At 38.7% G+C, this 12671-nt stretch overlaps 1 protein-coding gene across 5 annotated transcripts in view; it reads right to left on the bottom strand.

Annotated features, from left to right (window-relative positions):
* The window catches only part of myo6a (myosin VIa), a 72258-nt gene that overhangs the window by 30315 nt on the left and 29272 nt on the right, over positions 1–12671 (bottom strand). For all 5 annotated transcript variants that reach the window (XM_056445623.1, XM_056445624.1, XM_056445625.1 and 2 more), the window contains exons 3-11: positions 11469–11538; positions 11316–11389; positions 10389–10518; positions 9191–9296; positions 8718–8773; positions 8531–8628; positions 7647–7811; positions 6517–6597; positions 61–241 (exon numbers count right to left, since the gene is read on the bottom strand). In XM_056445623.1, the coding sequence (XP_056301598.1) occupies positions 61–241; positions 6517–6597; positions 7647–7811; positions 8531–8628; positions 8718–8773; positions 9191–9296; positions 10389–10518; positions 11316–11389; positions 11469–11538 (961 nt within the window). The remainder of the gene's footprint in view (positions 1–60; positions 242–6516; positions 6598–7646; positions 7812–8530; positions 8629–8717; positions 8774–9190; positions 9297–10388; positions 10519–11315; positions 11390–11468; positions 11539–12671) is intronic.

The raw sequence follows: 12671 nt of genomic DNA, 5'->3' as shown, positions 1-12671 counted from the left end.
TTAACAGTAAATGCTTAAGAAGTGCAGCAGATTCAGGGCTGCTGCTAGCTTTTGGTTTACCTGAGGTGCTTCCCGCCTCCTCGAAATCAATGTTTCCGAGGTGTAAAACCCCCGCCACCACCCGGAACAGATTGAGCTTCTCTGTGTCATCCAGACCGATCTTCTTCATGGCCACGGACATGCGGTTGAAGTCTGCGTGATCGTCCAGCAGAGGGTCTTTTAGAGGACCAGCCTTCAGAAGCTGAGAACAACACAAACATGTCAGCTGGGCTTACGTCAAACATTGAATTAAAAAAAAATGCACATCTTAATATGTCCTTTAAATAAGTCCTATAGTGTGACCGGAAAAGCAACTCATCATAATATATAGAAGTAGCGTGAGAGCTATTATCTTCAATGTTGGACAATAATCTTCATATAGTGCTGTTTATCATATATGAAATTATGAATAATAGTTTTTCCTCCATGACTTGTCTGTTTTCAGTTGTATAAACTGAATTTGCCATTCAATTTCTCATTTAAAGTGTCAATATACTGACACATACATAATTTTATAACAGCATCAATAATATTTCATTACCTTTAATAATGTATTAATATTTTGGAAAAGCCAAGAAAAACATTATTGATGCTGTTGTGAAATTCATTATAACGGCCTCATAACAATCATGTTTATGACAGATTTATGACAAGCTATGTTGGCTTGGTAATATCAAGTTGTCATGACAAAGACGATGTCGTCTTTGTATTTAAAATGACATAACTGAGTGAATGACACATGTCATAAGCATGTATGAAATCTCCTTCATAGACATGATTATCAATGTGTCCTAAAGTTTTACCGCAGTGTTCAGTGGTCATCATGAACTGCGGTGTGGGTGTAAGTATTTTCTAGCAGAGGGTGTGATAATAATAATAATAATAATAATAATAATAATGCTGGGAATTACTTTTGTTAGCTTTGAAGATCGAAGATGATCTCCACTATTATGATCATGACTTTCACAAAATCTTCAGCACTTCATGACAATCACGAGACTGCGTGAGGATATATTTAAATGGCACAGATTCTGCACTGTCAGACACCTGATGAGACTGAGGAGTCTATTTTTAAAGTCAGCATTAAATGGATCATAAGTTTGACTTTTTTCCCCTCTATTGTGACATACATCTAATTAAAACGGTCCTGAAATTAGAAAATAAATGTAGGGCGGTGCATGGTTTCATCCTTTGGGAACCAATTGGACTGTTGGAAGATGGGCGTTGCTAACAAAATGTATGAAGATTGACGAATGGATGAAAGAAACAGAAGCACAGATAGTCCTGCCCTAAATTACTGATATTCCTGCCCTAAAATACTGGTAGCCACGCCCTAAATGACTGATAGGCCCACTCTAGACAACTTACAGCCACGCCTTAAATGACTGATGGTTCCGCCCTAAATGACTGATAGCCCCGCCCTAAATGACTGATAGTCCTGCCCTAAATTACTGATATTCCTGCCCTAAAATACTGGTAGCAACGCCCTAAATGACTGATAGGCCCACTCTAGACAACTTACAGCCACGCCTTAAATGACTGATGGTTCCGCCCTAAATGACTGATAGTTTTGCCCTAAATGACTGATACCTCCGCCCTAAATGACTGATAGCTCCACCCTAAATGACTGATAGCTCCGCCCTAAATGACTGGTAGTCCTGCCCTAAATGACTGATAGCCCCACCCTAAATGACTGATAGTCCTGCTCCAAATGACTGATAGCCGCGCCATAAATGACTGATAGTTTTTCCCTAAATGACTGATAGCTCCGCCCTAAATGACTGATAGCCCCGCCCTAAATGACTTATAGTCTGGCCCTAAATTACTGATAGCCCTGCCCTAAATGACCGATAGCCCCACCCTAAATGACAGATAGTCCGGCCCTAAAGTACTAATAGCCCCAACCTAAATGACTGATAGTCTGGCCCTAAATTACTGATAGCCCCACCCTAAATGACAGATAGTCCGGCCCTAAAGTACTAATAGCCCCACCCTAAATGACAGTTAGTCTAGCCCTAAAGTACTAATAGCCCCACCCTAAATGACAGATAGTCTGGCCCTAAAGTACTAATAGCCCCACCCTAAATGACGGATAGTCTGGCCCTAAAGTACTAATAGCCCCACCCTAAATGACTGATAGTCTGGCCCTAAAGTACTAATAGCCCCACCCTAAATGACAGATAGTCCGGCCCTAAAGTACTAATAGCCCCACCCTAAATGACTGATAGCCATGGCTCAAATTAATGATAGCCACACCTTATATGACTGATAGCCCCGCCCTAAATAACTGATAGCCCCTCCCTAAAGGCATTCCATGTGACCAGAAGTGAAGAAAAGTGGTTTTGATGGAAAGTTCTGGTATTTGCTTGGAGATTATGAGGGCAAATTTATTTATTTATTAAAATGAAGTACACAGATACAAAGTTTATAACAAGCACTACTACATACACACACTATATATACAGCTTCTGGAGAGAAATGTCTTTATTAAACAGAAACAAACACTACAGTAGATCAGAGGGGTCACTGTATGCCATGTACATCTTCAGTGCTGTGGTACTTAAATGAGATCTACTGTATGGTTGAATCCTGCTGTAGCACTACTGCTACCATCTCCAGACAAACCATTTACAGGTATATTTGATAGGGATAGTTCACAACAAATGTAAAATCAGTCATCATTTACTCATCCTCATCCTTTGCTGTTAAACACAAAGAAGAAAACAGCCATTGACTTCCATAGTTTTGTTTGTTCCAACTAGTGATGGGTGATGTTGATTTATAATGATAGCCCAATATTTTCAGGTAATTATTGCATATAAATTCCACAACTGCACTTCAGAACGATGGAAATAAGAGTCAAGCATAAACGCAATAAACACTTAAGGATTGTTTGTGTTCTTGAAGCTATGGGTATATAAATAAGGCTAATGTATATTAATAATGCAAAGCTAATTGAACTAGACTATATGAAATCTCATCACAAAAAGCAGTGATTACAAACACTCGACTGATGATATAAAGTGAATTTAGAGGAAAAGTACATCAGTAAATCTCTGTTTCAGGCTACTGTATGCAAAAGTGTATTGCTGATGTGCTCCTGAAATAAATAACTGCACAGAGCAGATTGTACATTTTAGCATTATTATAATGATAAGCCATTTTTTTTTTGCAGTAGGAATTTTTACCAGCAAAAGATATCGTCCATCCCTAACATTGATGCCAATGGCTATTTTTTTCCAACATTGTTCAGGATATCTTTTATTGTGCTCAGCAGAGGCACTTGAGTGTGAGGACATGATGAGGAAATTTCCATTTTTGGGTGAACTGTCCCTTTAAGAAAAGAACATCCCATTCGATTATACAAAGACCAGCCAAATCAGCAGAGAAACACCGCTTAGCTCCAGAAGAGAGAAAAGTAACTTCCCATTTCTACAAAACCTGGGTCAAATATGCTTGATAGAAAAAAAATGCACCATGTGTGTGTGTGTGTGTGTGTACTGGTTTTAGTGGTTTACAGGGACAAAAATGTGTATAATGACATGCATATGACCTAGTTGTACTCTATTATGGTGGTTTACGAGGACATGATGTCCTTGTAATTCAAAACATCATACTTAACAGGGTTTTTTGATGTTCAAAATTTGCTACAGGTTTTCCGTAAGGGTTGAATTTAGGAGTTGGGCCATTTAAAGAGCTTTTTTTTACAGTATAAAATACATTAGGGCCCTGGAGAGTCCTCGTAAACCATCATTACTAACATGTGTGTGTTTTCAAAAGCTTTTTAATTTTCACACTTTCTTTCATAAGAGCCTTGGTTTTTATGGTGATACAGAGGAATCCCACATCTAAAATGCACTGATACATACAGTAGCATCTTCTGCATGTTTCTGGATGTATATTTGAGCATCTTTCGTGCATTAATTGGGATTTTTAGGTGTTAAATGTGTAACAAGGGCAAGGATAGCTTGATAAGCTACCAAAATCTCACAATTAATTATTATTTACTAAATAAGATGAACTGAAATGAGTTTGTATTCCAGCTAGCCAGAACGCATGGTGTGGTTTGTTAAATTCCAGGTTTATTCCAGGTTTATTTTCCTTCTCTCCAAACAAAAGTCTAGCTTAAAAACATATCTTTTATACCCTATTTTTATACCATTTCATTATGCTTTATTATTTTGATTTATATACATGATAAATATTTTTCATTATATATATATGATTGAACTCTTAAAAAAACTCTTTGATTGAAATATGTGATTGATATACTGTATGTTGCTCCTAAAAAAAGTGTTTTAACGATAAACTGTGACTTTGGCTCTCTCTACATGTCAAAACCTACAACAAATATTCAAAAATGTTTGATATTTTGTTCATTTTATGGAAAATCCTGTCAATAAAGTTCAGGTGCAAACCCATAAGTCCACAATAGAATCCTTATTTTGCAGGTTTGACCCAGATTGTGTATTTGCAGGACAGAGAGAAGCAGAAATGAATCCAGCGCCCCCCGACTGCACAACACACTCCATATTCACCTTCCCATCCTTTGATGAATCAGGGACACACAGACAGAAACAATCCAGTGATTAGTGCAATGATCAGATTAACGTCAACACAACATGCAGAAATCATAAACCATTCCATATACATGAGCAAAGCCTCGCTGTGTCTGTGAACTAAAGGGGCAGATCACCCAAACAATGAACATTTCCTCACTATTTACTCACACTTTCATCTGTTGAACACAAAACGAGATCTTCTGCTGGGAAAAAGCAGCCATAGACATCAATCATAAGAACAGAAAATACAATGGAAGTCAATGACTGTTTCTCCCCAGCATTCTTAATCTTCCTTTGTGATCAATAGAAGAAAGAAACTCAAACAGGTTTGGAGCAAGAGGAGTAAATAATGACAGAATTTTCATTGTTGTGTGAACTATCCCTCGTATGTGAAACCTCTGAGCAGCACAGATGAATCAATGCCTGTTCAATGGAGTCAAAAAAGCAGATTCAGCTCCTATTGACTCCTTCAAACGCTCTGATGAACAATCAAAACAGGATATTCACAGGCGAGACACTCCAGATGACTTTAGGATAAAGATAAGAGCATATTAACTGGCTACAGAGTACATAAAGCAGAGTTAGGGTGCTTTCACATAGTTCAATTGCCTGGTCCGAACTTAAGTTTGATTGTCCCCCCTTTCCACCCTTTCGGCTGGTTTGTGTTCACTTTTCACTTATACTCAATCTTTTCGATTTAGAGCATCTTGACGTTATGAAAACGAAAGTTTGTTGAACAGTTGGCAGACCACTTCCGTTACTTGACCCGATTGCATTCAGAAGTGAACCAGACCTTCAAGTGTTTGCACAATCCGTACCCCAGACCACCTCTTTCAGGGGGACTTGGGTCCGGTTCATGGGTGTGCACCCTAGTTCAGAAGACAGCGTTCACACTAGCTAAACGTACCGAACTCTGACGTCAAATAAACCCGAGTGCGGTCCAAAGGAGCTAGTGTGAAAGCACCCTTAAATTTAATACTTTTTAAAGGGGTCCTATTATGCCCTGTTTTACAAGCTGTAAAATGCATCTCGGATGTCTCCAGAGTGTGTGTAGTGAAGTTTGAGCTGAAAACACCACACAGATAATGTCCTCTAACTCTGAAACTGACCCTTTAAGCTTTGATCCTAATTGTGGCGTTTTGGTGACTGTCGCTTTAAATGCAAATAAGATTGTGCTTTTTTCAGAAGAGGGCGGAGCTACAAATGTCTGTGTGTTAGCATAGTGGCAGATTTAAAACTGTAGTGCTAATGGATGGCTGCTTCTCACTCAGGGCTGTCTATGCCAATGAGGGAGATATGGTCACTAGTGGGCGGGGCTTTCTCCGTCTGATGACACGTACAAAGGGAGAATGCCAATCAAAGTGTTCCTGCAGACTGTTTTTTCAAGTCTGATTATAACAAATATAATTATTAATTAATTTTATGTGTCATCAGAGGGGGAAAGCCCCACCCATTACTGATGATCTCTGCCTCATTAGCCAAGACAGCCTTGAGTGAGAAGCAGTCATTTGGAATCTGCCACTATGCTGACACACAGGCATTTGTAGCTCCGCCCTCTTCTGAAAAGAGCACAGTCTCATTTGAATTTAAAGCGACAGTCACCAAAACAGCACAATTAGGATCAAAGCCTGAAAGGGTCAGTTTCAGAGAGCTAGAAAATATTATTAGTGTGCCATTTTGAGCTCAAACTTCACACGCACGCACGCACACACGCACGCACGCACGCAAGCAAACAAACAAAAACACACACACACACTACGAACATCCAAGACTTATTTTACATCTTGTAAAAAGGGGCATAATAAAAAGTCCCTCTTAATTGATTCAGACTAATTACCAATAGCTCAGTGAGGGTTAGTCAATTCTCTCCAGTCGTTCTCAACTAATAAAGAGAAAGTTGAGAGTTGTGCGTTACCTCTGGACTCTTGCGGTTTTGAGGTATCAGCTTGTTTGAATCCTTGGTGGAAAAGTACCTTGTGCATCCTCGACATAGATACTAGATTGAAAAACAAAACGCACACAAAAAATATGGTTTAGAAACATGTCTTATGAACACCAGTGGCCTGCACCGTCAAGCTGGGTTAGCGGTTTAGTTTCAGTTTAGTTTTTACCCAGCAATTTGGGTTTGTAGGTAACATGAAGGCTGCTGTTTGTTGTTATGGTATTTATGAGCTACCTTCTTTATTGGCAAATAAAATTACTGAGGTTACTAAAAATTCTGAGGTTGCACTGGTGGTTCAAGAACAGACACAAGTTCGGCCCAATTAGTAGTTTAAACCAAGAGATGGTAAACGGCGTTATGTTAAAATCAATACGGTTGACATTTAGGCTGCAGCTAACTTTTGTGCTGGGCACACAAGTGCAACCAGTGCAAAAAGAGCCATGGCAATCATTAAGACTACTAATGTTTTTGACAGAAATGTCTTCTGGCATCTCAAGGATACAATTAATTGATCAAAAACACAATAAATATAGTTAAAATGTGTGTTTTTCAATCAAAAAAACTGAAAATATTTTAGAATTAAGTTTAGTTTCTTCAGCCTCCAGAAGATCTAATAATCCTTCAATCTAATATGCTAAATTGAGCACAATCACTTACTCTAATCAACAATAATTAGACACTAATGATTGTCATTGTTAAATGATTGTCACTTCATTTGTTAAATCATTAACATTTTTTAGTTGCTGCACAATTTTACTACAGAAGACTTGAGGTTTAAATAGGAAAATGATCAAAACGCTTTTGAATTTGTTTTTCTATGAAATGCTAATGGTCTAATCCGATTAAATTCATTATGCTAAGCTATGCTAAAAGTGGCCCCGCCAGAACAAGAAACCGACTGAATAGATTTAAGTCGACTGTGTTTATACTAGGAGACTTCTAGGAGACTAAAAATCTAGAAGATTAAAAAAAAAAAAGGTGGAGTGTTCCTTTAAGTATCATGTGGCACTGAAGACCAGAGTACTCACGTTCTGATTATTAACAGCAATAATACTTTACAGCACTGCAGTTTTTCACTGTATTTTGAGCAGTACAGGACTCACTCTGAAGCAGTCTGGAGAGCTGAGATGAAACTTCTCCCTGATGTCTTCAGGAGCTCCAGCACACAGCCTGTAGAAGATGTGGTAGTTCCTCTCCTCCTGACCCTGCGTGCAGATTCGGGACTTCTCCAGCAGGTAATGAGACACGAAACCTCCCACCACTGCGTTCTGGAGGACAAGAGCACACATCAGCACTCGCTACTAATACAACAACAGTCAAAACACCAGTCAGCATAACCCGTGTTGGGTAAGATGCTTCAAATGCTTCATCCATTCATCCATCTATCTATCTATCTAATCTCAAACGGCTTTAATCTGTCTGTCTGTCTGTCTGTCTGTCTGTCTGTCTATCAAATCAATCTATCAAATCAATCTAGCAATCAATTAATCTATCTATCTATCTATCTATCTATCTATCTATCTATCTATCTATCTATCTATCTATCTATCTATCTATCTATCTATCTATCTATCTATCTATCTATCAATCAATCAATCTATCCATCCATCCATCCATCCATCCATCCATCTCAATCAATCTATCTAGCAATCAATCAATCTATTTATCTATTTAGCAATCTATCAATCAATCTATCTATCCATCTATTTATCAATCAATCAATCAATCCATCCATCCATCCATCCATCCATCCATCCATCCATCCAATTTATGAGCAGTATTTAAGGCAAGTATATTCTAAATAATGTTAAATGACCTAAACTTAAATAATCCCTTATTTTCCTTTTTTCAGCAGAAAAGTAATCTAATTACAGTAATTAGTTACTTTGCAACCAATTAAACCCAACAGTGATCATACAGTCACTACAAACACAGCACTGTGTATTAAAAGAGCTATATCTACATTGTGTTTGTACTATAGGCGTACCTTTTCATTGAAGTGAATCTCCACAAATTTCCCAAAGCGACTGCTGTTGTTGTTTCGGACAGTTTTGGCATTTCCAAAGGCCTCCAGGAGCGGGTTTGCTAGAAATGATTGACAAAACACATCAGATTTTCCAGAACTTTCAAGAGTTTTGGTTAAGTACAAAGTAAGATTAGTCCATTAAACTCACCTTCAACTATTCTTTCATCAATGTCTTGACCTGTACCATAAGATGTAGTTAAGTACCTGGAAAAGGAGAGAGTAGCCCATCACAAATGAACTCATTACCCACAGATACAGGGACACGGGAGCGTTTTAAAGTCACGTCGATCCGCTGGTTTGTCTATAAGCTGACATATGAGTGATCTGCTGATGAATTGCGGCTTTAAAACGCTCCAGTGTCTCTATATCTGTGTTTACACTCAGTAAACAACAGGGAGTTTGGTGAAATGATGACCTTCATGGAAAATCACAGTCATTTCTGTTAAGCACATGAACACAATGGCCAATCAGTGCTGTTTAGCAACAGCGCTCAAATGTTAGCGGGAAATAGACGTTTTTTAAATCTCAGTATTGATTGGTACTGAATTCCAGTATCGTGACCACACGCCATCATATTCATACATACTATTTAATTAATACACAAACGTTTCTTCGCTATACCTGAGAACAAACTTGGTGTTTTCGGTTTTTCCAGCTCCAGACTCTCCTGACACAATGATAGACTGACTCATTTTCAGCACCTTCATGTCTCGGTAAGCTTTATCCGCTGAACACAACAAACACAACCCATTACTCCAATCATTAAATATAAATAGATCAGTCTTAAAGGAACACTCCACATTTTTACTATAGGCTCAATTTACAGCTCCCCTAGAGATAAAGGTCCCACGAAGTGCTCTCAAATATGCATTTCTATTTGATGTTTGACGTAATCTCAACAGAAACATGGTGAAAGGGCAGGACATAGAGAAGCCCCTCCCCTTTATTTTAATTATTAATGGGACCTTTGAACAGTTGAGTTTGACCAGTTTTGAATCCATTCAGCTGATCTCCGCGTCTGGCAGGAGCACTTTTAGCTTAGCTTAGCATAAATCATTGAATCGGATTAGACCGTTAGCACCTTGCTCAAATTTTGATCATTTCTCTATTTAAAGCTGGACTCTTCTGTGGTTTAATAGTGCACTAAGACTATGGAAAATAAAACGTTGCTATTTTATAGGTTGACAGAGCCGGGAATTATACTCATTGAGGCATAATTATCAAGGAATAATGGTATTACGCAGCATATTCCAGGTGTTATGTAATATCATTAATATCAGGGAGCTGTAAAATGAGCCAATCGACTATATGCACGGGGACTATTAATTTAGTAAAAGCCAGCTCAGGGGATTCCGGTGCACTGACATGCCATTTTAAACTCACCACATTTAAGATCTGGAGTGTTTTAAATCAATTATCTTCATCGGCTGATTGAGAAACTATAAAAAGTGGGTCTCAAACCAGACGAGACGCACTGCATCAAATCCCACTGTTCTGCACCATGTCTTTAAAATATAGACATTTATTTGAGCACAGTATTTTCAGTGGACTTACAGCGCTCGCCTGCTGCTACTGATGGTGCTTGCATTTAAACAGTCTTGTTTTACGCTTAAACACTTAAATGAATGCTTAAGTCTATTTAAATGTCAATATTTGAATACAAATATAACAATAAAAGGAACCGTATGACACTGAAAATCGTCACATCAACCTTTCACCTGAAGTTTATCGGTGGCTGAAAAACACTTGCTGTGCATATACCAAAATAAGGTGGAGTGTTCCTTTAATAGCACTTCATGTATATTAATATCGTGCTCACCAATTGCATAGACGTGTGGAGGCAGCGTGCCCAGCGATCGGCCCTGGTACTGTTTAATGGTCTCTGGAGAATACAGCTTAGGAATCTCACAATATGGATTCACAGCAATCAGGATGTTGGCCACAAACGTCTGGAAGACAGAGTAATATGAGAAAACACTGAACGCATTTCATTTCATTCGGCAGGAAATAAAATCTAATGTTTTTCACGGAAACAATACCTCAAATATTCCCTGCTCTCATTAAATAAGGGCTTAATGAAGTGAAGGCCTGATCTGCATTTCAATGTGAGCTGCTGGTCAAACTACGAGGGTGTTTCTGACAAAAGACTCTTGTGGGGATCTCCATGGCTGCGTTTAGTAAATCCAAAAATGCAGAGAAACCATAATAATGTGAAATATTATTCACACTTAGCTGATGATTGATAATTAAGTGAGTTAGACATGCTGTCCTGGGAGAGAGCCCTGAGCTCAGAAGATCCTCGAGCCCGGGGCTCCCTCCCGTTTCATCAGGTGAGAGGAGAGTCTGAGCTCAGGTAGGACTTGAGAGCTCCCCTGAATTCATTCAATCGGCTTATTCCGTTGTTCATCAGCTGTCGCCACGGTGGAATGAACCGCCAATTTATGTCCACTCAGAGGATGCCCCTACGTTCGCAACACAATACTAAAAACACTCACATGCTCTAGCACTAATATACTACGGCTAATTTAGTTGATCAGTTCCCCTATAGCACTGTGGGGGAAACCGGAGCACCCGGAGGAAACACACGCCAACACGGGGAGAACATGCAAACATGCAGAAACACCACTTGAACCAGCTGGGACTCGAACCAACGACCTTCATGGGCCCATAAAGCTCAACACACACACAAAGAATAGTGTCTTGATGATAACATGTAGAGTACAAGACTACAGAAGAGAATACTTACATAAATCTTATCTTTGCTGTAGCGCACGCGGACATTATTCAGAAGCGTGGCTTCATTCAAGTACATCAACGAGCCTGTGGCACACACATGAAATCATGATTAATAGTGCATAATTAACCGTGTCCCACACACAAGCACCTCAAACACACTTACAGTTGTCCTCAACATGTTTGTTGACATCATCCTCAGCAGGGAAGACTTGATCCACGGGAGCTTGGAAGTTCTGGAAAGCAAAGAAACAGCCTTAAAAAGGGAAGTGACACGTGGACAAGTATAATGGCACATACTCGGATATTGTGCTCTGCATTTAACCCAGCACACACACACACACAGCAGTGAATACGCATGCCGTGAATAGGCATGGGCTGATATAAGATTCTGACGGTATGATTACCTTGGATAAAAACATCATGTTTTCACGATACTGTGGTTTCTGCTCTAAAATATAGGCTTTTTAAATGTCTGGGTTATAAAAACTAAAACTTTTTTCCCCTTTGAAAATAATATATTGTATTTTTTAAAAGATTTATAATATTTTGGAGCAGTAAACAGGTCAGGCAGAATAATTCAAATGGATCATTGACCTCTGCTGTCTTCATTTGTTTCAAAAACACTGATTTCTTTACCATTTAAACGGCATCTTTGGATATCTTTTCTGCTGGAGATACTGCTGTACTGATAAGCAAAAAATAAATAAATAATAAAAGTAAATAAAAAGCGTGCTCATACCTTAGGAGCGGTATTACAGAAAATGTTGGTGGTTTTAAAACCTTGACTTTTCCAAACCGTGCTATTCACCTTATTCTCCGCGTACGAGCGGGCACAGCCATTTAAATCATATTGACTCTAAACTTCCTGTCTCATTCACTTCTATTCATTTTTAAACGTTAAAAACAGCTCGTTTTGCTGCTTGGTGTTGCAAACTGATATTTTCTTATTATATTATTCTACTTTTTTAATTTGTATTGTAATGCAAACACGTGTTTGTAGAGTAAGTAGTGTGACCGTTTTCTGACGTTTATTATTCATAGTCATTTCTCCCATAGGCAGCTGAATCGGAAGTTCTAAAACAATCGCAAAAACGCGCGCACTTCCGCATTGAAGAATAAGGTCAATACCTTGAAAACAGTTATCGTCCCATGCCTAACCAAGAACACACACACACACACCCGGAGCAGTGGTTTAACATTAACTCTTAACATTAAAAGCATGGCACATTCACAGAACATGCTACACGCTTCACTGCAAGAAATGCTTTACTTACCTAGAGGTTTTGCCTTGTGTTGAGTCTGAATATCTAAATATTCTAAAATCAAGGAGCATTTTCTAGACGAGTAAAGAGTATTGCCTTCATTG

This window comes from Danio aesculapii, chromosome 20, assembly GCF_903798145.1.
Source record: "Danio aesculapii chromosome 20, fDanAes4.1, whole genome shotgun sequence".
NCBI lineage: Eukaryota > Metazoa > Chordata > Actinopteri > Cypriniformes > Danionidae > Danio > Danio aesculapii.
The sequence above is the reverse complement of the archived record's forward strand: the minus strand, read 5'-3'. Positions and strand labels throughout refer to the sequence as shown.